The 26,325-nt window shown below is 36.9% G+C and overlaps 1 protein-coding gene across 5 annotated transcripts in view; it reads right to left on the bottom strand.

The window, feature by feature from the left end:
- TRAPPC8 (trafficking protein particle complex subunit 8) overlaps nt 1-24,794 on the bottom strand; it is a 50,602-nt gene extending 25,808 nt beyond the window's left edge. For 2 of the 5 annotated variants that reach the window (XM_062570421.1, XM_062570422.1), the window contains exons 1-14: nt 24,467-24,794; nt 18,769-18,963; nt 16,252-16,335; nt 13,437-13,526; nt 12,014-12,188; nt 11,484-11,637; nt 10,262-10,349; nt 8,551-8,798; nt 6,981-7,096; nt 5,585-5,735; nt 4,079-4,179; nt 3,487-3,592; nt 2,481-2,612; nt 498-722 (exon numbers count right to left, since the gene is read on the bottom strand). In XM_062570421.1, the coding sequence (XP_062426405.1) occupies nt 498-722; nt 2,481-2,612; nt 3,487-3,592; nt 4,079-4,179; nt 5,585-5,735; nt 6,981-7,096; nt 8,551-8,798; nt 10,262-10,349; nt 11,484-11,637; nt 12,014-12,188; nt 13,437-13,526; nt 16,252-16,335; nt 18,769-18,963; nt 24,467-24,623 (2,022 nt within the window). In that variant the 5' untranslated portion in view covers nt 24,624-24,794. The remainder of the gene's footprint in view (nt 1-497; nt 723-2,480; nt 2,613-3,486; nt 3,593-4,078; nt 4,180-5,584; nt 5,736-6,980; nt 7,097-8,550; nt 8,799-10,261; nt 10,350-11,483; nt 11,638-12,013; nt 12,189-13,436; nt 13,527-16,251; nt 16,336-18,768; nt 18,964-24,466) is intronic. The other 3 variants (XM_062570423.1, XM_062570424.1, XM_062570425.1) reach the window with 2 other exon arrangements.
- Between the last annotated feature and the right edge of the window lie 1,531 nt (nt 24,795-26,325).

The following is a 26,325-nucleotide window of genomic DNA, read 5'->3' as shown; positions in this document are numbered from 1 at the left end:
GACACTCAAAGATTTAACAGGAAGAAAGATTAAAAATTTTGTCAGTGACACAAGGAAGTAATGCATACATCTAGAGTTTTAAACATCTATTACTAAAAACCTCAAAGATAAAATGAAGATAACAAAGCAGATCCTTTTACTCCTTTTACTCTTACAAAAGAGCCAGATCTATCATAAGCTGCAATTCAGCCACTGATCTCAAAATTAAGAGCTCATTTTACTGCAATAAAAGCACATTCAAAAGTAATACTAGCACCCAACATGCTCTACTGTATCAGATTCGCTATCAGTGGAAACTGTTTCAAAACCAAATTTACTGTGTTTGTGTGTTTTAGGACTAATTAAGGTTAAAAATGAGTAGGTCAACTAGATAAAAAGCTGATTCTAGAACAAAAAATATGATTAAAATTAATGACTTAACAGAAAAGTTACTGGTAATAGAATCACTGACTACTCAAGGAATGAAAGAAAAAGAGGGGGAAGAAAGAAATATTTACCTTATAAACATAAAGATACTCTCTTAAAAAAGCTCCTTGCTGAGCTGGAGGTTGTTTACTGTCATTAATCAAAATATGCCTGAAGGCTGACACAGCATTGTCAAGTTGACGAAGAGTAAAGGACTGGCGACCAATAGTGAAGTTAATATGATCTTCTGCAAGAGACCAACCTTTCCCTTTGTAAACCTGCATGGCTTGACAGTAGCAACGTAAGGCATGTTTTTTCTGCAAGAAAAACAAGATTAGGTCTCAAATAATCTCACTAACCACTCAATGCAGTACTAAGAAAACTAAACAGTAAGTCAGAGAAGTGCTAGTCTGAAGAATTCCACTACCAAGCCTCAGGATACATGTTTCACCTCACTTCAGTAATAGAGCTTTCAGTGTGACAGCTCAACTCAAAAGTTCTTCAGTAATAAGGGTTTAGGACAACATCAACAACGAGCAAACTAATACACATGACCCTGTAGTACATATGAGAATTACCAATCACATCAGCCGCTGGGAGATAAATGCTCTGCTCCCAAACAGCTCCTCAGTTTCCTTTCCTGCATATACATCAGGACTCCAGCATTCACTGCCAAACCTAGATATTTAACATCTGCATAGGCATTCCCTGAACAGGCAAGTCTCAGCTTCTATAAAAGGGAACAGCACTCCCTTATTTACAGCAGTGATAGGAGGAAAAAAACACAAGAAATATTCAAACAGCTATAGTGATGAAAGAATACAAGCAGTAAGTCTTTAATGTCATCAGATATTACTGACACTCTTTAAAATACAATATTGTAGTATTACAGCTGAGCAGCCTGGTTGACTTTTTTGGGTAGCATTTATTCTGTTTCTGTGGAAGGAGAACATCTACAATCACTTCAAAACAAAGTATTTCTTAGAAACCAGAATCCCTACAGAAGTTAAATAGAAACAGTGTGAGAGGGATGCTACATGAAGACAGAACCACAAAGTTCTACAAAATGTATAGCTTTCTAGGCAGAGAAATTAGATTAAAAACACCACACATTCATCAATAGCTCACTATCAGTAATTTAGTCAGAGAAACAGGAAATCTACTGCAACAAGACAACTAAGCTAAGAGGAAAATAGTCCTACTAGTATTTCACCTCTAATTTTAAAAACAGAAGTTGAAAGTAAAATTATACTTTCTTTGGTCTTTATCAGGATGATCAAAACTAGATTTTTCAAGCAGGAGGTAGAGGAAGAAGGGGCAAAGATTTTGTTTTGAATAGGATTTTGATGCCTGGGGTCTCTTGTATTGTTGATTTGCAATACAAATTGATCTTTAACACAAGTTTGCGGCATATAGGTAAATTGAAACAGCCCTGTAACTTAACTCCTGCAGCTAACCTCTGCAGGGACCAGGCAAAAATCTATCTTTAGCAAGTCTGTCACACATCTGAGATGGAAATAAAAGAACAAATTATGTACAAAAGACTTTCAGTCTATTTATCACAGAGCTGTCTGCACAGGAATGTGAGTGAAAAAAATCTATATTAGTTTAAGTGCTAATTGAGCCTAAGTAGCCATAGTAGTAACTGATAACATACTTGTACCTTTACACCGAAAAGCGTATGGTTAAAGCACCAAGAAAACAGAATATCTAAGTTTTGCTATTATTTTAAGGAGTTACAATTTAACAGATCCAATTCCTGCAAGTCACTTTTATCTCAAAGGTGATAATACATCTTTGTTTAAGTGAAAAGCATGGTATTTCACCATTTTAAAAAGTTACACATAAAAATGAAAATATTTATTACTGAAATCTCAGTATTACTTCAAATACAAATCTAAAAGACTGTATTGATTAACATAGAAGTCATTTTCACACTCCAGAAGATCAGAGCTCAGTAATTCTAATACAAAGATGTTCAAAGATGTTCAGAAGACAGACATTCATATTCAACATACTATTCAAATTAAATATAAAATACTGATCATATTTTCCACCTGGAAAGATATACTTACCTGTCCAGCTTTACTAAACCTATGGCCAGCCAGTATCATATGAAAGGCAAACTTTCTAACCATGGGACTCTTCATGTTTATAAAGCAATGAGCTGCTTGCTCCAACAAAAGTGCACTGCGAAGATCAGAATCCTATTTAAAAGCAAAAAGGATAATTAATCTCAAAGCTGAATAAAGTAGTAAAGGTTCACCAAATAAAAACAGAAAACTTCTCTAATCACTATTGTCCCCTATAAGATAAATGACATTTGAACATAACTATTCTGTAAGAGAAACCTATTATTTGCACCTACTTATCCAATTCTTCATAATACAATCAGGTTTTCCTGTCCTAAAGTGTTTGTTTCTAAAGAAATGAACAGATACTGAACAAGAGTATACTTGGTAACATTTCAATTTCTTTTAAAGAAAATGTGCATATGTAAGTCCACGAACTGTTTATAAGAATAGGTAGTTATAAAGTTTATATTGATAGAATTTGCACAGATAATCCCTGGACAAGTTTGGACCTACTTTGAAAACAAGACAAAACAATTTAAATTTAAACTTACATGGTTAAGATTGTACTGATTCATAGGAGCTGAGCTACAGTGGTTCCTTCATCACTTAAGCTATAAAGAACTGATTACATGTGGGATGGTATCCATTATGGCTGTGAAAGCCAAGCTAGTATTTAACCACAACTTTAACTGACAAAGTACACCAGTAGAGCTAAGTAGATGTTAAAGGAAATTAATCATGAAGCCAAAAGATGATAAATACACATCTAGCAGGTCTTTAAAGTAGTCAAACAAGTCACCTCACTTGAAAGAAAAAGAACACAAAGTACTAGTTTCTTCACTTGCTGTATAAATGAAGTTTGCTTCATTTCAAACTTCATACTTGGTCATTTGATATCTTTGGATGTTTCAACTTCAGACAAGCATTAGACTGTAACCTAGAAGTGTTTGGGTATGTAAACAAACAAGGGGAAGGCAAGAATGGAAAAAACTATTAAGTGTTTTACCTCACTGGTTAAACGAATCAGAAGAGCAGCTGCCTCTGAATATTTACTTTGACTTTTTAAGATTTCAGCACTAAGCAGCACACAACGTTCAGCCAAAATCATGTTCCTAGAATAAAGCATAATATATTAATAAATAAATATTACAAGAAACCATTGAACACTTAACCTCAAGTCTGACAAGCTCTCTGTATTGCATCAAACTAGTGCTTCGTCATATATATTCTTTAAGAATAAAAGTTCTTCCTCCCCCCAAAAACACCATGTACACTGTCACCTTTACCATTACATTTCTCAGTACAGTCAGTCAAAGCTAATGAAATCATTTGAGGAAAATTATCTTATTTATAAAAGCCTTTGGCAATCTAACTAAATGACCTGATAAGCCAGAAATCCAACAACCAGCAACTAGTTTAATAACTACTCTGTCAAGAAAAGTCTCTCTTCTACATTATCCTAGATAAATGAACGCATCTTACTCTTCAGGACTTATACCATCATTCCATGGTCTTGTAGATATGTGGTGCTATTAGAAAGAAAAGTTAAGCCGTTAGGTATTACATCATTCATAGAACCAGTATGAAAACAAACATACTTGCAGATATCTCTGTAAGTCTGAATTGCTGTTTCCATATAGTGAGCAGGATATGGTCTAGGAGCCCCAGGCTGAAGAAAAGCTGATACTGCTGCCATTTCCTGCCAAAAAAAAAAAAAAAAGGTGGGGGGAAGGCAAAAAAAAAAAAAAAAAAAAGACATGCACACACACACAATCAGTACATTTTTTCAACAAATTCTATACCTCAAATTGCTGACAAACAGACTTCACCAGCTGTTGCTAGTTCAAAATATTTACCTAATTATTTACTGGCATATAAAGGGCATACAACATTTTATAACTGACAAATGCTTTAACAGAACAGCCTATTTACGGCTACACTTTTATTTAATGAGAACAGCAAAAAATTCAGATGCACTGACACAAGCGTCCGTTTTCAGTTACTGGTACCCCCTAACATTGTAAAGTTGTACTGAATCAATGCTTCTGCAGAAGTCTGAGGTAGTTTTCTATTGCAGAAACGATCTTTAATACAGTAGAAATATCATCCATTTTCAGTTGAAGGCTGTTTTCTGGGTTTTGCTTGAATGAAATTACAGTCTTCACCTTCCAAAGAAATTTTGGATTCATTCTACTCTTAAATGTGTCATCTGAAACATCTTAGTTCTTTCCTTATGGAGTACAGATACCAAAATTTTTCTGCAATATCCAAAGATTAAGAACAATAGATTGCATAAATTCATAATTAAGCCCTTTAAAAAATATTAAGAAATTATTAGATTTAAGAAATTAAGATAAATTCTGAGACTAGCCAAATACAGCAAAACTGTCTGCACAGCAAAAAAAAATTAAGATTTTTATTCAATATTGGACTATGTACAAGAACGTTTTCATAGATCTAAAAGTAAGGTTAAGTTCAATTGAATTAACCAGACTAAAGACTATAAAATATAGCCTCTAAAAATTGTTAAAACTAGGTTTTCATTTTTCCCCAATGTTCCCATTTATCTTATTGAAAATTATTTTAATCACATATTTAGGTCTCCACTCTTCAGGGAAATTAATTAATGAATGAGAAAGTCACTGGTGAACTCAACTATAGACACGTATTCAAAGAACATCCCCCAGGAGGATTAATAAAAATGTTGCAATATCATATTTATAGTAGTATCTTTACCAGGAACTCAAGATAAGTAGTTTGCCAGAGTCTAAAGAGATACCGTGTAAATAGTTTCCATGTATTTTTACATTATCAGACTACAAATTTAAAGAACAATTCTGCTGCAGTTATAGAAATACTTCTTTCAGTATTTCACACTAAGTAAAGAATTAACTCTTCATTTTTATTCTTTTTTTTCCCCTTCGTAAAACAGCAGCTAGTAACAGCTTTAAAACACTCTAGGATTTGCGAAAGTTAAGCATCAAATTTGGCAAGACTTACAAATTTGGAGGCTGGGGGAAAGGGTTGCATTTCCCTACTTCCAGGTAAGTATTAGGAGATTATTATGAAAAGTTCAAGATATCTGTGTTATGTGAAATACCAACCAGTGCTCCGGCTGCATAAAGCATTGCTTGATCATTTAAAAAGTCTTTCTTTGCTGTATGATAACAGTTATATGCAAGTTCATAATGTTGCACCAAAAAACACAAGTCTGCCATTTTCCGTATTTGAAGCTCTGGTGCTTCTGGTGGATACCTATAAACATAAACATTCACATTTAAAGTCATAAAGTCATAACTTTTTGTCTTGCTCTGGTTACGGCTTTTTTCTTCCCCTTGCACCTTAATTTCTGTTCAGAAGGCAGAAATATGCACTGTGTCACTTCAGTTTTACTCAAAGAACAGGTTACTAAGAAAAGAGAAAGTTGCTTCCTTTCAGTCACACAACTTGGTTCCCCCCTCAACTTTCTAATTAACAAGACTCACCAACTCAAATATTCAAAGAAAGCCTCCATCTTACTAAGTACTATAAACAAGTATGCAGCTATCACTACAACTGCTAAGTAAAATTAACTTAGAGCTTAACTAACCTAAATTAGAGCTAAGAAGAGCTGCATGAGAAGAAAAATGTTCTGATTCTTCATCTAGCTATACCTTATGCAAAAAAAAAAAAAAAAAAAAAAAAAAGCTTGGCAAGTTCCTGTCCTCTGCAAAAGGAAATCTCACAACCAAATAAAACAAAAACCTGAAAACAGTACAGTTACCAAGACAGAGAAGACTTTGAATACAACTTGTGCTCACTATTTTAAGAGTGGCTCACAATAACTTGGCCATGCATCAGTAACATTCTGAAATGCTTCTTAAAATAAGGATAGCAGGACCAAAAGAAGTAGGAGATGAGAGGAAATTAAAGTTTCTGAATTAATGCATTTCAATTCCATGAGTTTCTGTTCTGAATGAATTCAGAACATGGATTGTGGATAAAAACAATGCTTATAGCCACACTGTCAGCATCTGGATACAAATGTTGCTTCTTGTCCAGAATTTCATCACTACCAACACAAACTACAGATAAGTTAATCAAAGGCCATCACGCTCTGCACACTGACATTCAAGAGTGGAGAGCATTCAGCAAAGAAGATTAAGAGGATATAGGAAGAGGACACTGAACAAGATAAATTCTGAGAAGTGCAAAGTTAAATATATTGATGCTAGATACAAGTAAAAGCAAGTAAAAGCTCTACTCTGCTTAAGAGCAGGAGGACGCTTCAGTAGACAGTTTCTCCTCCCCTTCTGCTTTAGTTGCCTTTTTCTTAATCCCTGCTACACCTTTATTGCATGACTCTTATACAAAGTACTTTTCACGATTCCTCCAAAGCTTTTTACAGAACAGTTGCTTTAGTTCACTTTCAAGAATACCACACAATAAACACAGGCACCTCAATCCCCAAAAAGGCACATTTTTCATTTAGATTTAAAGTTACTGAGCGACGTTACTTACAGCAAGCCAGATGTATTCTTCAGTTCATTTATACTTTTCTCTGGAACCTTACTGCCACTAAACCATTTTTTAGTAGCAGAAAATAATGATCGACTCAAGCCCTTCCTGGATATTAACTGTAAAGAGAACACAAGTTAAATTAGAGCACTGCTTTGCAAGGGATACTGATACAAGCCTGGGTTTCCACATGGGTCTAGCTTCTTTAGAATTGCCCAAGAACTGTTTTCAATAAAATGCTCAAGAACACACTCCTTTGGAGTGAATCACTGATAAAGAGATAGAAGCTGTTGTTCACACATTTATTCAATTTCAGATAGCTGAGCTTCACTACTATTGCTGTGTACTTCATACAACTCAATCTTTAAAAAGGAAAGATGAAACATCTGATGATGTATTTGTTTGAACTAAGTTATCACAAAATATAATTTCTGGCCTTAGTTAACCTTATATCAGCACCACTACAAACTTCAGGAAGAGCAACATTCCCACCATCACCACATTAGTATTTACAATGTGATGATGCTTAATGTCTAGTGCTGAGGATGCCATTGTCATACCTGCAAGTAAGTTTACACAGTTTAATTATTTTAGAGATGCACCCCAACTAGTAAGGGAATTTCCACAGGAATTACAGCTCATATGATCTAAGCAGACTACATCTCTTTAAAGAGGATTTTAAAAGATAATTTTAAAAGACTTATCACATTGTTCTTACAAATACCCTGTACTAACATTCTCCACACAAGGATGTTCAGCTCTGTTTTGTTTCTTTTCCAGTGTAAACACAGTCAACACATACAAACTCACTAGAGTTCATCCAGGGAGAGACTGCACTTCACAGCATGAGATATTTGGTACCAGCAACAATCCTGCTTAAAATGATTGTCAACTGGACAGTTCAACTAGAATATAGAGTTGAGTGACTGATATTTGGGTCCAGGTCTAGTGTTAAATACGGTAATTTGATTTTATATCAACTGAAAGAGCTGGAAAGACAGACTGACTTAGGTTAATACAAATGAGAACTCCTTACTGTGAAGGAAATACCATTAATGCATGCCCTTGCCTTATCATGGGTATGATATCAACTGCTATTCTTTTGAAGTTTGGCAGTTTAAGAGATGACTATTTAATTGCAGAAATTTCTAAGATGAAAACAATGGCATGATTTAGTGTTCTCTTGTCAAAAAGTAGCAGTTGAGGTGTGCAGCTTTTTTGGGAGATAATTATTGATGAACATGCATTTTATAAAACTTTAGCAGTGTATTCAAGCGTTGAAAGATACATTAAGATTTTAGAAGCAAGGACAGATACCTCTAACAATAGTTCAAATAGGCTTTCATCAAGAAGCCACTTTGTACTGAAGTTTTGTTGATAGCACAGAGGGCTCCTTAAGACACAAACAGAGTCAAAACAGCTTCTCTCAAAATTTGCTTGTAATATTGAATAAGATCACTGAATCATTAGAAGCAGACGAAAGTAACAATTTCAACACTGTTTCAGGTAACTACATTTATTTACATTTGCTTTAGCTTATTGTGGCAGGAAGTGTTTTTAGAAGAAAACTGACCTGATCATTAAGTTGTCGAATTGTCTTCTCTATATGTGGCAAAAGTCCCCTAAATGTGAATTCCTGAATGAACTGTCGAATTCGGTCATGATCTGTGAGTGTTAAAAAAGCACCATGAGGCATTCCAGAGTTGGATTTCTTTGATTCTTGCAAAGATGCAGTAGCCTTCATGTAATCAGTGCTATCCAAACTGCCACTGGGATGATCCAGTTGAAGGGGGTGAGTTTTAAAGTTATTTGATAGGCCATCTGTCAAAAGATTGACGTAAAAGTATATAAAGTTCATCATTAAAGGTAACCAACTTTGAACACTGTACCACTGCAACTACATGTTTGAGGAGATATTTGATTCTGACTACAGCGCAAAGAATCACCAAATATGTTAACTAGTATCAACAATATTCAAAGAAAACAATTAAAACATTAAAAACACAGGAAATATTGATGGAAAGATGGAAATGCATCAATTCCTACAATGGCTGCATCCAAGTGTTTTTTTCTATTTCTGTTTTAAAGTAAAACACTAGTTTCCCATTCCCCTTTAGTGATCATGAAGTTCATCAGTTTCCTCTGAAGCCTCTTTACTTCAAGTAGTGATTGACCACTATTGCTTCTAGTGATCTGAACTACATCAAGACATTGTCTTGATCAGTAAAGTTTTAATAACTTTTCATGTTATTATTTCCTTTCCACATAAGAACACTTAATTTTTTTTTTTTTTTTTAAAAATCTGTCCCAGCTAGCACTAAGCAAAGCTGAATTGCTAAAGCAAATCCTTAGAGGATTTCACTCAAGAAGTGGAGGTGTAAAGCTTGGCATGTAAGGTTCAGACAGCAGCTTGCAGACTACCTCTGACCTGTGAGGACTCAGAAGACCTCTTGTTCAGGTACTTGTGGGCTCTCCTAAACGTGCCACGTCTCCCTGTGACTTTCACCTTAGGTCTGAATGACCTGGGCTGAGCCAGGCCAGTGCTGGGTACCTGCACTTCTTCCTTATTTGATGATGCTTCTCATCTGTATCCCACACAGCCTCCTTAAAAATAAGCCATGATTAAATTTGCACTTAATTTCACTTACTGTCCCATTTCCTACGCCCTCTGAGGGCTCATTTGCAAGATAACTTACATAAATACCTTGCTACTTTGCCATTTTCAGATTTAAAAAAAACAAACAAAAAAATAAATTCCAAGCTACGCTAAAGCATACTCAACTTCACTTTTGCTATAAAGAAAATTATCCACTTACTAGTCAGAGTTTGGAAACCATAAGCTTAATCTTACAATATATGATTCTAATATAATCAAAGGTCATGTCATTAAAGATAGATACATCCATCAATCTCCACCAACTAGTGGATCAGCAGCATTACACTTTCCTTTGTGGACACCATGTTAAATACCTCCAAGCATCTAGAAAATTACTATTTTGACTACTCTTAAAAAAAACTACAAATTTTATTTTTGTTAATTTCAATTCAGAGATGATATGCCATTTGTCCATACCTTGATTAAACTTGTTGATTTATGAAACATTATCTCAGTGTATTAAACTAGTTAAGATTAAATTTGTGAACTTTTAGAACTAGTTCATTTAATGCTTGTAAAGTAGAAGTATCTATAAACCACATATTGCCCAGAGTTCAAATTATCTAAGACATGAAACAGCTCTATAAACACTATCACATTAACATTTTAATGCAGTTTATAAAAATACCTTTAATCTCGTTATCTAAGCCATCTGATATCAAGTGGTCAGCATTCTTATTTGAAATGACAGCATATGGATAATCTTCATAGCAATCCTACACCAAGGTGAAAAAACAAGTGGGATTTCAAGAATATTGGAATATACACACAATAGTCAATTGTTAACTTCAGTCACAGTTCACTGGATTACTAAGTTATGTTTAAACTAGACATTCTTATACATTCATTTTTTCAATAGTTTGTGAAGATTTGCCCAGTTGCAAAGACAAAAGTTACATTCACAGACAAACCAAATACCTTCCCAGCTTGCTCATATAGCTTCACTGTGAACTTAAGCATCTCCAACAGCTGAGTCTCTTATATAGCAGTGCCTATAGTAGCAAATACACTTCCAAACAACTACTAAAAACCCCTTATTATATATATATATATATATACACACACACACACACACACACACACATGCATATGGGATAGTTGGCATAAGGAAGAAAGCCTGTTCACCCTCCTTCCCCAGCCCTCCCACACACAGATCTCAGGAATAGCTTATGGTGGAACATAAGCTCTTTGGAGGACCCAAAACTTAAAGAATCAAAGAGGCTTGACCTTCCACTGTCAGCTAGATTTGATGGACCGATTCCACTCGTACACCTTTTACAGAAACAGCTAAAACTGTAGGACAGTCAAAAGCAGAGTCGAGGAATATTTTTAGTCTTGAACCCCATGTACAGATGTTAATGGCAAACAGAACTAAGCACTCTAACATATACCATCATTTGTCATCTGGGCAGATGACAGACCATATCATATCGCATTGCGGAAAGTAACCACAAGAAGAGACCTAGAAAAGCAATTCTGAAAGTGAAGAAAGTTAACCAAAAGTAATGTAAAGCTTACCATGAAAAGTACATTTCTGCTTTATATGCACTGACCAGGGCAATAACTTCAGGAGGTCAAAACCTGAGTGCCAATGGAATCTTTTTGGAAAGTATTATTTCAGTACTTTTTACTATCAGTTTAAGTGGCATATAAGATATTCCTTTGAATAAGGACTCATCTTATGCCCTCACAGAAAATCAGGTTAAAAGTGAATTTTGTAAAATAGTGTTAAAAGTATCCCTACTAGTTCAGCACATTCCATAGAAAAATACATACTATTAAGGAAAAAAGTTAATGCAACAAAAAATAGGTATCTGTGTACACAAACTGTTTTAAGAATATTGTAATACCTGGTTCTGGATACTGCTTTTCTGAAGGTACTGACTCCAAGGATCTGGTATCTGTTCATCTGTTCCTCTGTTAGAGGCCCGTGAATTTATTTTCAGCAAATAGCAACCCTGAGTTCCGTATCTCTGCTTCATCTCTTCATAAATGCAATCAGCTCTGAAAAAATTAATGTTTACCCTATCTTACTATTACACCAATTCTAAATGTTTACTACAACAAGCTATTAGACAATTATCCACAGTGATTAATAAAAAAAATAAAAAAAAAAATCAGTTCTTTACATAAGAGCAAAACTGAGATACTCCTAAAAGAAATTAGTTCAGTGAGATAGTATAGAAATCATTACTTCAAAAAAAATGGAACTGATTTCCTTATACTATTTCTAGATCTAATTCCACTTCATGTGAAATAAGCAGTCTGCCTTAATAATGGCCAGCAAACTGGTTAAGATTAAACCCACAACAGAATAATAACAGTTATAAACACCACATGCATTTTGGTCAAAAAAGTTCATTGAAGGCAGAAAACTCACTTTTGCTCTTCTCCTGTGCTTACATCATGCAGTAATACATAGTATTTGAGCGTGTTCGGTATAAACCATTTCGGATATAAATATTCACTACTATGCTGAATTCGATGTTGTTCCTGAGACAGTTTTAGAAATTGTTCCACAGGCTCCATTTCACTAGAAGAAACTACAAGCATACCTAAACATATGTTAAGGACATTTATCAGAAGATTATCAGAAGAACTTGAAACAGCCGCTGATCACGCAGTTTAAAAAAAAATTCCTTGTTTAAGCTCATAAAACATATGAGACTAAAGCTTGTGCAACTGAAGTTTGGCCTAGGTCTCAATTAAGGGGGGAAAAAAAAATACAAAAAGTACCACAGGTAAGAGTTTTAAAATATGTGGAACAGAAGACGTAAAACACTAAACGAACTATTACTTTGAATTCCATGTCAAAACTGGAGAAAGTTCATGTTTCATCTCATGCCACAGGTATTAGCTAACCGACCCTTTAAAACTTATGCTTACACAAGTGTAACTGAAGTTTACTCCCAAACAATTTTACTTCTTAAAGTTAAAAGAACTATAATTTTAAGGCATTACTTGACTCAAAACAATAACAATCAGTATTAATAAATACATCAACACCTGACTAAAAAGCAGATGTGTTAAGTGTGACTCTGATCATGAGAAATTCTGCTTTGCTATTTCTATTCAAAGTCATTAAGTTAGAGAAGCTAAAAAATAAGTTGTATTTTAAATATTACTAAAATTTAGTAGTCAGCAGCCAGAATCAGTATTTTGCCAAATTAATTCTGCACAAGTGGTCATCTCAAACATACTCATGCCACAATACTGAAATGATAAAGTACAACTGACAATTGAGTGTTATGAAACTTGCAGCATTAATTTTACTGTAAAGTCAACACCAACTACATTATGAAACAGCACATTCCCTGACTCCCCATCCCAAGGCCAATAAATCAGGCTTAACTTTTGCTCAAAAAAGTTACTGCAAAAGCATTTAAAGCATCTTTACAGCCTTTTGGGGTGAACTTCTAGTCATTTTAGACAACCCTTCGACACTCAAGTACTAGAAAAGCTAATGAAGAGATGCAAGCACATTCCAATTCAAAATTCTCTGCTGAACACTGAAGACAGTCAATAGGTACCTAAAAAGCCACAGTAAACATTCTAGGGTAAGTTCACATGTATTAGGCCATAGTCTGAGATATAAACAAGTTTATAATTTCCCCTTCCTCCTCCCTTTAAGGCTCCAACTGCAAAGAAATCCCTTACACAGTTGGCCTGAATAGTTAGATATACAGATATATTAGACATATATTTCACAGCACATTGGCATAAAGAGTCATTCTGAAATTTCAAAGTCTCCTGCACGAAGACTTTGGTCCTTATGGAAAATGACCATAACACTGAAAGGATACATGCAACATAGTGGTTTAAGAATTCATGATCTGATGCAGGCATGGACTGAAGAAAGCTCTCTCTGTAAGACTCAAACCAAGGAGTAGTAGCTGAAATACACAGTAAGATACGAACAGATTTATTTACGTAGTCAAGCTTCTGTTTATTTGTTCAAATAAAGGAATTAAGAAAAATTACACCTGTAAGTGAAACTTGCAAACTCTGACAAGGTCTGCAGAGGTCAGGCAGGAAGGAAAGGGGAAAACAAACAGTCTAAGGAAGAGCTTCTACATTACAGAGGCTGAAAACATACAGGTGGGAGATATTAAAAGATACTTAAAATTAATCCTGTGAAACTGAGTAATAATATCTCAAGCATAAACTCCTTCAGTATTCTGAGCTCACACATATCCAGTCTACACTGAATATATACACCATTAGAGTAACTACTACTTCAGCCCTCTGAACACACACATACACTTAGAAGAAAACAAATTAATTCTTCTAACAGTCATTGTACTCATCTCATCTAAGGTAACAATTGACTGAGAAGCTAAATTCATTTTGGAGTATGCACAGGAACTAAGGATTACCAAACCCCTGTTCTGTTGGTCTTGCCAAAAGCTTTCTGCAAGTGTTGTGACTTGCCAGTAGTCACCTTCCTCTTTCACTCCTTAACCCATAGGACACACACCACACCACACCACTAAATCCTTACAAGGATATTCTGCCATGCTCAAGATGCCCTTTTGCAAAAGGGATTTGATTATTTCAGAGTACTTAAGCAAGATCTACAGAGAGACCAAGTAGATCTGCGACACTGGAGAGTCTGTGAACCTAAAAATCTTCTGCTTCTTTCCACTTCAACTATCAGTCTAGAAACAAAATATTATTTCTCCTTTCAAGATTTGTTTTATGCCATCACAATTCTGCAATTCCTTCATCTCAGTACAAAAATCCCCAAGGCAAAGTAAATCAACTTGTTTAATAACCTGATTCACAAAGCACAGTAAGCTGGCATCCAGAACAAAATCTGCAAACTAGAAAAGAATGACTGGCAAGGAAAACTACATCATCAAGAAATCCTGGAGATAATTCTTTTCTATCTTGGGTGCTATAAGGAACAACACACACATCCCTTGATTTAACTTGCATAAGAACTCCCTAAAGCTTTGTCAACCTTCTAGTGCACTAAAGTTGATCCATTTTGTTTAATCTTGCATTGTTAGGCCATCTTACATCAACTTCATCCACACATTTAAGTCAAACATCATCACATTTCACAACCGAACTCAACTTGTCAGTATATTTCAGTGATTAAAAAAAGAACAGTAATTGCAAGCTAGAAATTTGCCTCTTATGATCTAACCAACTGATCTTTGAACACTCATCTGTGGTAGAAAAAAAAATGTATTTGCATTTACCAAGTCCAGTATGTAAGTATTTCAACTACTAGCAAAGAAAACACAGCTTGTTATTAAAAACAAACCACTAAAGTTGACTAGTGTCTATTTCACAAGTACAATGAAGCCTTGTAGTAATTCAGGTTTAGAACGAAGTAGTATTAAACTATAAAAGGTAAAAATTATGTTTTAGTTTCAAGTTCTAATTTCACTTTTCCATTCCTGTTATACAGTTGAACCACAGTAAAAGTTAAAAAAATTGACAGATCCATAAATAAGGCTGTACTATGTGTATGTTCCATTTCTCATTCAGCCTAGTAGGAGATTAAGAGGGTACAAAAGCAACCATTTTCCTCTACAGTGCCCAGCACCCTGCAACATTTAGTCAGGCACATTTACAGGGCTATAATCGTTTACATTAGATGTTTGCAAAAATAAACATGCACCTTATTCAAAGCAAACAGTATTTTGTCCATATTTTCAAGAATGCAGTGTTACACATCACATGTTATAAACAGTGCAAAGCATCACAGATCTGTGTTTTAAGTTTCTCCAGTACACATTTATAATATACTAAATGAGCAGAGCTCAAGTTCACGTAAACTTGTTAATGTGTTCAGAAACCATTAGGGAAAAAAGATAAACTCTATTTATACAAAACAGCTTATATATGAGAAATCTACTTCATTAGGTTTTGTACTATCATTTTATTGAGCAAAATGAATTTCATAGGTATCAATATTTAGCACATTTAGAAAAGACAACATTTAGTAGCATTTGAACTGACACTGCTGAAAGGATAGTTATGACCAACTGAAGGCATAAGCTTCATTAGTATTTAAAACTGGAAAAAACACATTAAGTTGTAATCTATAAAATAGCTAGATCATAAAACTTCACTGTAAGTTGAGAGGCCAACCACCAATACATTTATGAGAGCAATAGCTCTAATTAGACAAAAGTGCATTAAGTTTTGAAGTCATAAACCAGAAAATATCAATAAAGCAGAGACATGTACTGCAAATACAGTTACACTTTAGTTTCAATTTGAACACTACTATCCACACAGAAGAAAACCCGAGAGAAGCAGGAAAGTATCTGCATTTGAAATATAGAACAGTGACAGTATACAGTTCTTAGAGAATCAAACAAGATGGCACTTTTACAGCATCAAAATCTTTTCTCCCCACTGTACTTACTGGACTCTATGGAAAGACCAAATGACTTAGGTTAACAGAATTAGAACTATGAATAAAAGAATATCCATCACCAACAACTTTTTATTTTGGGGAAAATGGAGGAATACACATCTATGCCAAGAAGAGTGCTAAACAGTTGCAGCAGCAGATGGTAAAGGAAAGGTGGATGGGGCACACAGAAAAGGGATAAAGGTCAATTTGGCAAATCCGCACCAACCACAAAAAAAAAATACCTGAATAAAACGTAGATGTGTTCAGTTCCATCAGTGTCTCTTTCCAATTATTGTACCAAGGAACACTAGCTTTAACTGAGCGATCTAATAGAAAAAACATGGTATTATTATACTAAAAGAGGCTCAGGTGCAAACACACTATTGCCTTTTATGCTTTGGTAGCATGAAGTAGAAATCTGTACCACATAGGTTATTTGGATTCAAATGGCTTCAATCCCTGATGAGCCTCAATTATGTTTCAGGCTCAACATTTCACAGTGTACTTTAGAGTTCAGTATTTGTTTCCAGTTCAGCCCAAATTCTGGTCTTAACAGAAATGGAAATCTGGAAATCTATAAAGCTGTGGAAAATTGGAGTTATGTTTATAGTCTTTTCCAACTAGAAAAATAGAAGATATGCCCAAATATAAGCCACTAATTTCTGAAGCTTCTCAGCCTGCAGCACAACAGTTAAAGTAACTGAAGAGGTTAGCTGCTGGAAGTAGCCGCCCCAACTTTCTCCCTAGCTCTGTCCTGGTCTCACATTTCTGAATATAAGTATTAAGATCATGCAGCCTTGAATGAACAGGACCAAGGAAGCTACTCAGCTGAAGATTGATGTAACAAGGGAAGGAAGAAAAGTCTTCAGCAGGATCACTTTTACTCACTCTCCACATTGACCAGCAGCTGGAAGAGGGAAGATATGCTCAGCTGAACATTAGCACCCTCTTAGCAACCATCCAAGTCTTATCAATACCGCAATATTACGGAACTACAAATGTGAGACTATTGAACAAGGCCAACAAAAGAAGGATTACAAACCAATTTATCACAGCAGTTCCAAAACTTTTCTTAACTTAGCAGGATAATGATCCCTCTATAGGAGAGGCTCATGTATGTCCTTCTTCTACAGTCTACTTATATCTTGCTTCAAAACATACTGCACGTGATGACCATTAAAAAAATATCAGGGAAATAAGCTTTAATATTGCTATCATAGAAAACTAATTTACCACAAGAAAAAGAGCAATATATTAAAGACTTGAGTATTTCACATTTCCATTAAAAGACAAAAAAAATCTTTGGCCAGGAATGAGTGCTTCACAGGTTTTCAATAAAATGCTCTAACAAAGTTCCAGGGGAAGGGGAGAACAGAAGTTTCTTGGAGTTTGTTTTCTACTTAAATATTTTTTTCCTATCTGACAAGCTAAGGACTCTGTCATGTCTTGATAAAATATAATGGGATCTAAGTTTCATCAACAACACTGCTGGTGTTTCCTGCTAAAGCTTAATGAAGAGGTACAAAGTTACCAAATTGTTACATGATTTTATCTTTAAGTATGATCTTGGATAGAGATTACACTGTTCTCCTTCTGTGAAAAAAAAAAATCATACCTAGTCTGAATGGAAATAAGAACCTAACTGTTGAGAGAAAGCAGAGATTAAAGATGGTCAAGGAGATAACCAGTACATCTGGGCTTGAACAGCAAACAGGGAAGACAAAACAAGGGCTATATGCTTGCACCACTACACAAAGAATGGCTCAAAGTTGTCATTTTTCTCCTCTTCCACTATATCACTTCTAAGTTGAGGCTGTTCAAAACATTATGGAAGACTCTCTTCACCAGAAGATTTGGCTCCTAGAAACCGGAAATCCCTAACAATTCAAGCAAACTTACCTCTTAAAAAAAAAATTCACATTAAAAAAAAAGAAAAAAGAAAAAAAAGCTGTTAAGCAGAGAACCAATTCCACAAATAAGCAGGGGCATGAAACTTGTGAAGAAAGGCTGTAGTTTCCACTAGCAGCTCTCAAAAAGAGAATTTTTAAGTCTTGCAAGTCTTTTCCTTTACTATTAATATTTCACATCAGCCTGAAGATGTGGCTTGTAAATCAGAAATTTAAGACTGCACAATTGATTTTTTCCATATTCACATATCGAAAAATCAACGTACAATGCTACTACATCTACTACTAATCCTAATTTACCAAATATATATAAAAAGACCTATCCGTCTCCTGTTATAGCAGTGCCAAATTCCTTAAAGCATGCCAAGCTAAGTACAATGACTTAGCATGCCAAGCTAAGTCATGTTTAAATAGGACAATTCATACATGCTTTAAATTAAGTATGTACTTGAAGGCTTTAGTGGATTAGTGCTTTAATTGGGAGGAGTTTAATCTTCTCAGCTCTCAAGATCATGTCTCAATTTTTCTCAGCTCTCCAAGGAATAAAATATTGCAAATACTTTTATCATTTTTAGAACATTCTAACCATTGTGATAGCAAAATATGAAGCACTAAGCTTTATGGCAAAACCACTTTATGATGACCTTATGAACTCAGTGCATTAAGTGATGATTAAGACAACAACTGAAAAAAGTCAAGATGACTGACTTTAAAGTCATACATTAGTACCAATATTGTAAGTAAATTCTGATATATTTATCTGTTCTAGATCAAGTGTAATAGGTTGCTATCTCAATTTTGTAATAAAAACTCTAAATTAAAGTTACAGAAAAATAAAATATCATTACATACCACTAATGTTGAGATCATAATCTCCAGCTGTGATCACGTTAGCTACCACTCCTTCAGCAGGCTGGCTGACAGATACAACATCATTCAAGAGCTTTCGAATGGCACCTGGCTGAGGCGGGTGAGTCATAATGTTGTTGACAGCAATCTTCAGATTTTTAATTATGTGAAGCTGATTATTAGGATCTCTCATGTGAACTAAAAAAGAAAAAAATAGGCTTTATTAAGCAGTATAATAGAAAGAGCTAAAACTTTTTTAAAAAAAAGATGAACTTACTTAGCTAAACCTGTCCATCATGGTTTTTAAAATACAACTTGTAATACTTCAGTATCCAAAAAAATGAGCAAGCAAAGGAAAGAAGAAACTATTTAATTGTTTTGCCACAAATTCCACATTAGGCTTATTCAGACAAACTGATGAAAGTGAAAGCATGGTCTTAATTTGTAAGAGTATCTATTCAAAATGGGTAGCAAAGTACTCATAAAACCCATACCCAGTTACGTAACTCCATCCTCTTCCTTGTGGAACATGCATAACTTCATAAAAAGCTTGTAATAGCTATATGGAGGTCACCATTAACATACCATGCCCCAAAGAGTACAACAGAAAATTCCAGTACATAATAATAGCAGTCAATAAGCTTGACAGGGACAGCATAGTACTACTTCATTCAAATGTACATTTCCTTTTATTTTTGATACTATAAACATTATTACTTTAGGTTTTAAGAACAGTTTTTAAAACTCCCCTATTCTCCAAAAGGTATCACCTAAGTTATAACACTGAATATGTTCCATAATTTTTCAGATCAGTTTCTCAATCCAAACCACAAACACCATCAAGAAAAATTAGGCGATAAGTGCAGGTAGGATACACTGGGCATGCCTACCTAAGCTATTTTGTGCCCTGCAGTACAGTCCTTGACCACTTTGCATTCACACAAACCACTGTACACTGAAGTAAGGGATGCAGAGCACAGGACAAAGGAAGATCCCTGTTCTTCTTCTAGTCTTGTAGCTAACCACAAGATTTACACCATGAAGGTCTGAAACTTAATCTTCAGCCTCCCAGCTGGGAGAGTTTCAAACCTTTTCCCCAAGTCTTTTCAGGAGCAACAATCACACAGATGAGACTACATGGGTCTCTACTCTTAGATGTTAATGCAGCACAGGCATAGTTCTACCCTCCTCAGGCTCATGACCATTGAAATTCCCAGTAGCCAAGCAGTGAAGCAGTTCAGAGAGGTGACTGACAAAAATAACCCCAAAATTCAAAAGACTTTTAGCCACATCAGTTCCTTGAACTAGAGCCACGTGATAAGCTCTCAAGACAGAAGAGGGCAACTGTGCAGGGTCAACCTAGTAGATCCAGTTTGGCACATCCAGCAGAAAACTGATCCCAGAGGACAAGAATTAGAAGATTTTTTTCATCTGATTGGCTAACCAGATTGATCAATCCTAGGGCCACGTGATTACTGAAAGGAACAAATGCAAAAGAAGTGGAAGGAACAAATAGCTAAAGGTGGGCAAAATAAACTTTTCAGAAAAGGAAGAAAAGGAAGTTTGCCTTCACCAGCATAGCTATAAAAAAAAATCAAAACATCCTTGATGACTTCTCTCAAACATAATAGCCATGAAAAGTGAAGAGCTTATTTGTATCCTGTATGACAGTGAGTATTTCTGGCATGCATGCATGCAATGAACTAGCTAAGGACAGACATAAGGGCATAATCTGTATCCCACAAAGGTCTTGCCTTACTACTGTTATGTATTTCCTTAATGCATTCATAAGGTTATTTCAGAAGGTATTCTGCCAAGAGAGGAAGGAGTAATGTGAAATAGAACAGTATCTTTCACATCAAAAGTTAAGAAATTCAAAGTGATCCCACTGCTGGACAAAATACTCATGCACAAGGAATACCCAACACCAAACTAAGTTAATCAAATAAATACAGTGTTCCCATTATACTTTCAGCAAGTACAGTTGTCAGATTTTTTTTTAAATAAATATAAAAACTTTTCATTCAAGAGCAACCAAGATTGTCTTATAAATGACACGTGCTAGCTGAAGTATACATAGTAACCCTCACTTCATCCTCAGGACAATATTAGTTCAAATGGTATTTCAGCAAATTTGCTAAAAAGTGAGATGTTGTATATATTGTGAATAGAGTTTTTTTTAAATACGTTTAATTAGCCACCAATTGTGAGCCACTGCCTTCTGAATAAACGTGAAGATACAAAATCCATGACATGCTTTCAGTTCCTGTATCAGAAAGAAAAAGTTTGTGGAGGGTTGGCTTTGAGTTTTTGTTTGTTTGTTTGTTTTAAAGTAAGGAAGCGTTGTTTGCCTGTTTGCTTTAAGTCAAGACTTACTGAGACAGTAAAGTTGCTCTCACCTTTTTTTGTAAATCATTTCTCCTTCAACAACTGAACACAACTCCCTTAAAGTCAAAAAGGGTAGAAATTATGGTAAACACTTTAGGCTTGTGCTCAGAACTTTCTACCATCATGATCTGCCATACTGCACAAGTATTTTTGGTTACACTAACAGTGGTAAGTAATTCACAGAGAACTTGATCAGCAGGTTAAGTACTCGGTGCAGCAGCCCCTACATCTATATTATATACAGTTGGAAGGTTCTACATGAGTAGAATGTAATATAATCTGGTCTCCTTGGACTGCTAAACTTGAAGCAGCACATGGTTCAAAGCTACCTGAAGAATCCAGCACCAGTCTGGATCTTTACATCTCTGTTTGGATTGAGAGGACAATGGGTGCACACAGTGCAAAGCTTTCAGTTTAGCTGCTGTTCATCAACTGTTTCACACATCAGTTAGATTTGCTTCAAAACTACACTGCTCCTCCAAACAACAATATTGACAAAGATGTAGTTAGTCAGCTCATAAGCTATGTAAGTCCTAGGCTTCAGATAAAAACTTGTAACCAGACTGGAAGTGTAGCAAACAGGTGACTGAACTCTTCAAACAACATATGGTTCTTCCTCAGCTCCTCTATAATTTGAAGTTTTACACGAGTAAAAGACAAAGCTAATTTGCAAAGAGACAAAATACAAATTAACCCAGTTTTATATTAAAAACTCAGTGAGGTTATCACTAAATAAAGGCAGGAATACCAATTCACAAGAACACCCACCCACCACCTACTCATCCACACAATATTCTCTTCTCCTGTAAGGAGAAGCCAACTATAAGCAATACCACACCACAGTTGTTCAGGCTATACAGATGCATATATACATACATATACACACACACATCCTACTGTTCTGCAATCAGATCATTAATCATGCCTCCCTTCCTCTTAACTGGACATTACACACACATACCACAAAAGCTTTAACATGTCTGTTCACAGGTTTGATCAGACTATTTAAGAACCTATCCTCCATTTCCAGGGTCTTCTGCAGGGGATACAGTTTACGGTGTCACTCGCCATGACTGTAAATGTAATGGTGCTTCCACAAGTTGTGATAAGCTAAGTTTCCCTATGATAAAGCCCTGCAAATTCTGGAGCTACAAAAATCGTTTGTCATTATACAAACTTAACAAGTTATTACACTGATCTATCCTTCCACCTGAATCAAATGCCTACTACTGCTTTCCCCTACTCTCATGCACGCTGGTTTTCATGACAAGGAGAAGTTACTTACAGTATGCAGTAATATATTTTCCATGAAACTAGAAGTCACACTGAGAACAGAACTGCAGTCAAGCCTGCAATCTGTTGAATCAGAATACGGTGTAGCAACACTACAATAAAGTAGCAACAAAATCCATTGTTACGAGCTTCAAAATCTCAGTTCTTCGACCTGTGAGTCAAGTTTTGAACAGGATAGTTAAGACTGCTCAAGTCTAAAGAGAACAGCAAGAATGCTGTTTCTCAAAGACTCCCCTTGACACAGTCACAGCTATAAAATTAAGAAATTAAAATTGTATCACTGGGATTTAGATAAAAGTTCATGTGGGTGTTCATTTATATTACTACATCATGGAGCTTACAGAAGTGCAATTACAGAAACATCAAAAGTTAGAGAAGTTACCAAAAATCAAATAGCAGTGCTTTTCTTCTGAAGTTTTAGAACAGTACAGAAATTCACAATCAGTAATGGTCTCTCAAGTAGTAAGATCAAAAATCTTATGTTGTACACAGGGAGGAAGTCTGCTCTTTAGCCATTTTAAAGCAGAATGGAGACTAATTATGTTTATAAGTATGTTATATTATGGCACTTACACAGAAAACACTGAGAAGACTTCAGGTTTGAGAAATCCTTAGCTGTTACAATGGTTAGAACAAAAAAATTACATCTAAATTACAATAGTAAATATTCTTCAGAATGAATACTTCTTTCTGAATTGACTACCTGCTAGTCAATTCTGCTAAATGAATTTGAAAGCTTTCTGCTAAGGAATCTAAAGACATGTTTAAATAATCTGAGAATTTCAAGGATTTGAGGTTCCGCATTATTATTTTCATTTGTCTGTATTTTCATGTAGCTCACGGGTACTGCTAAAGAATAAAGGAAAATGCATTTATAAACAAGTTATGGTTAAACACGATTAATAAGTTGCTAAGACTTGAAGCAGAATTAAGACAGATTTCAACACATGCTAGCTTTTAAGTTGGCATCATTCACCTGAACAGCAATGCAAAAATTCAACTGAAGTGACAGTACAAGCTTAGTCTTCTTGAAATGTTTCCTCAACATAAGACAGCAAGAGATAAATCTCCGAGCTGAATGCCTGCCAGAAACCAAATCTGACAAATACCATTGCATTGCTATTCTGTTGAGCAGTTCTGCACTTCTGTTCTGATTACTGCTCCGCATGCTGTTCTAATGGGTAGTATCTTAAAATGCTTAGTTTAAGTCATTCTTTCTTTTTTAAAAAAAAAAGTATTAAAATGAAAGAACCTTACACTTTCTTTAAAGTGGTCAACTTCCAGTTTTGCTATTATTTTACAGTCATTTCATCTTTATGCCGCGTAAGCAGTTTATTCCTCCCCTTCTGTTTGCACAAGTCTTACACATAAAAAGAACAAAACCACCTTTGACAGAACTACAAGGGAGAAAATGCAGAGACTTACAGCTGAAATGACAATTAACACTCTAAAACATTACTCATACTTTCACTAACTGGTACCTTTCAGTAGCCTTACCACAAGTGTAAAAATCAAAGAGAGCTATAGCAAAAGCTCCAGGTATAAATATCTGTGAGACAACAGTGTAATAGTACAAAAAAAAAAAAAAAAAAAAAAAAAAAAAAAAAAAAGTCACATGATGCAAAGCCACTTTCCTCGCAGCCTTTTGGGATGTCTCCAAGAGCAGCCTAACACCCATGGCTCCACAGCGAACAGGAGCTCAAATAAAGTTAGACAGACTTACAAGTCACCCCTAACAACTTGCACCTCTGCAAAGCCTGTCAGGACACCGGCCCCGGCCCCAGCTCGCAGCTACCGCGGCTGCCGCCGCCGCCGCCCCGGCCACGGGGCAGGGTCTCGCCTGCCTCAGCCTCTTCGGGTGCCCGCGGCAGGGCAGGCGAGGAGCGGCGGCGGCCCAGATGGACGAAGCCCCCTCGGCGCCCGGGCCCCGGCGGCCGCTGACCGGGCCGGGAGGGCGGAAGGCAGCGCCGCCGCCCTCTCCGTCCCCACGTAAACAGGCGGCCCCGCTCCCGGCACCGACCTTCCGAGGTGAGGCGGCAGAAGGGCTTCACCAGCTCGGCGAAGCTCAGGTTGTTCTTGCGGGTGAGCCTCTCCGCCTCCTCGCTGCACAGCGCGGCCACCAAGGGCACGAACGAGTCCTGGATGAACTCCTGCACCGACTGCACGCACTGGGCCATCGCCGCTGCCGCCGCCCGGGGGCCCCAGCCGGCCCCGCCACCTTCCTCTCCTGCGCGCCCCGCCGGCTGCCTGCCCGCTCGCCGCCACGGCCTTCCCTCAGCTCCCGCACCAGCCGCCGCCTCCCCTGCGCGCTGCCTGCGCCGCGGCCGCTCAGCAACTGCCCGCCGCCGCCGCCATGTCGCGCCCAAGCCGAGCCCGTCAGGTAGCGCCCGCTCCCGGCAGCCCCCGCGCTCGCTCATGTGATTGGGCGGCAGGGGCGGGGCTGCGGGCAGGGGGCGGGGCGGGGCCGGTTGCGGCGGGGCGGTCCTCGCGCGCCCGGAGCCGTTGGGGCGTTCTGGGGGCGTGGCAGCCGCCGCCAACCGCTGCCGGCGGGCGCCTCGCGGGGCCTCTCGCAGGGGAGCCGGCGGGGGCGCGTCGGGCCGGCTGATACCGCTCCTCCTGTGCCCCGCCTCGGGGCAGCCGCCGCCGGGGGCTGAGGCACAGCGGGACCGGCCTCGGCGGCCGGGGGCAGAGCGCGAAGGCGGCAGCGCCAGTCCGGCGGAAAAAAAAATGACTTACCGAGTTATTATTGACTAGGCGCGAGAAAAGAGGAAGGCTGGGTCGGTCGTGCCTTTGCAGCGCAATGGCTCTGCATTTTTTAGTGCAGAACTACTACTAGAACAGTTTTGGATTTTTATTTTTTAACAAAAAAGTAGCCACAATGGTTAAAAAGTGAGAATGATTTGGGTTTCTGTAGCACACCATGGCTTCATTTTTGAGACTTGCCTTTTGAGGCATGATACTATACAAGGCCCGGCTTTTGCATCTGTAGCCTGGCAGAGTGTGGATTGCATGGAAGGAAAACAACAGTGATGATCAGTAGCAATGAAGAATTAGTACATTTTGAATACGTTCTCACTGAGTACTGTAGCAGAGTGAGGTTTTAACATGCTGTCAGGGACAGTCTTCAGGATGGAGCTTGTAAATAAGACTTGAAAGTGGCAAAAAGCCAAGCTTCAGCATTTCTCTTGCTGCCAGAACTGCTGTTTATGCACGGCTTATTTCCCTGATAAATCTTGGTGTATATTCTTTAAAAAGCAAAAGGAAGATGAGGTTATTTTTATGGGAGCTACTGCAGAATCAATATATCCTCATTGGAAAACACATAAAACTCAGAAAAAAATACCTAATTGTCCTCCCTAACAAATTTAATAATTTGAGAGTGTTAAATATATCAGTTGGGTCAGTAGCTTCTGTGAATGAAGAATTGGTTGCTGATTCAATGTTGGCAGCAAGAAAAAGCTGTAGTCTCACGTATTATTGATTGCATTGGCTAGACTGCTCACCATCTTTCAGCCCTGGGAATGTTACCCAAAAGTGACCAAATATTCTGGGGAAAAAATATTTTTGCTTTGGTAGATTTTTAGAACAAGTCAAAGGCCAAATCCGACAAACATCCACGGCTTCTCCAATTTGGAAATAAAACAGAAGACCTATTCCAAAGTATTGTTTGAGGGCAATTTTAAAATACAGCTTGCACACTGACACTGAAGCAACAACACTTCCTTGTTCCACTAAATCCTTTACTTCAGAACAGTTTATGGATTGCATCCAGTAGACTGAAGTGAATCTGAAAAAGTACCACTCATGTCCACAAATGCATTAACAATTATTTTAAAAATCTGTTGCGGGAGAAAAGAAAAAAAGAAAAAAGGATATCCT

This window comes from Rhea pennata, chromosome 2 (genome assembly GCF_028389875.1).
Source record: "Rhea pennata isolate bPtePen1 chromosome 2, bPtePen1.pri, whole genome shotgun sequence".
In the NCBI taxonomy this organism is placed as follows: Eukaryota; Metazoa; Chordata; class Aves; order Rheiformes; family Rheidae; genus Rhea; species Rhea pennata.
Note: the sequence above shows the minus strand (reverse complement) of the source record. Positions and strands in the feature narration are given on the sequence as shown.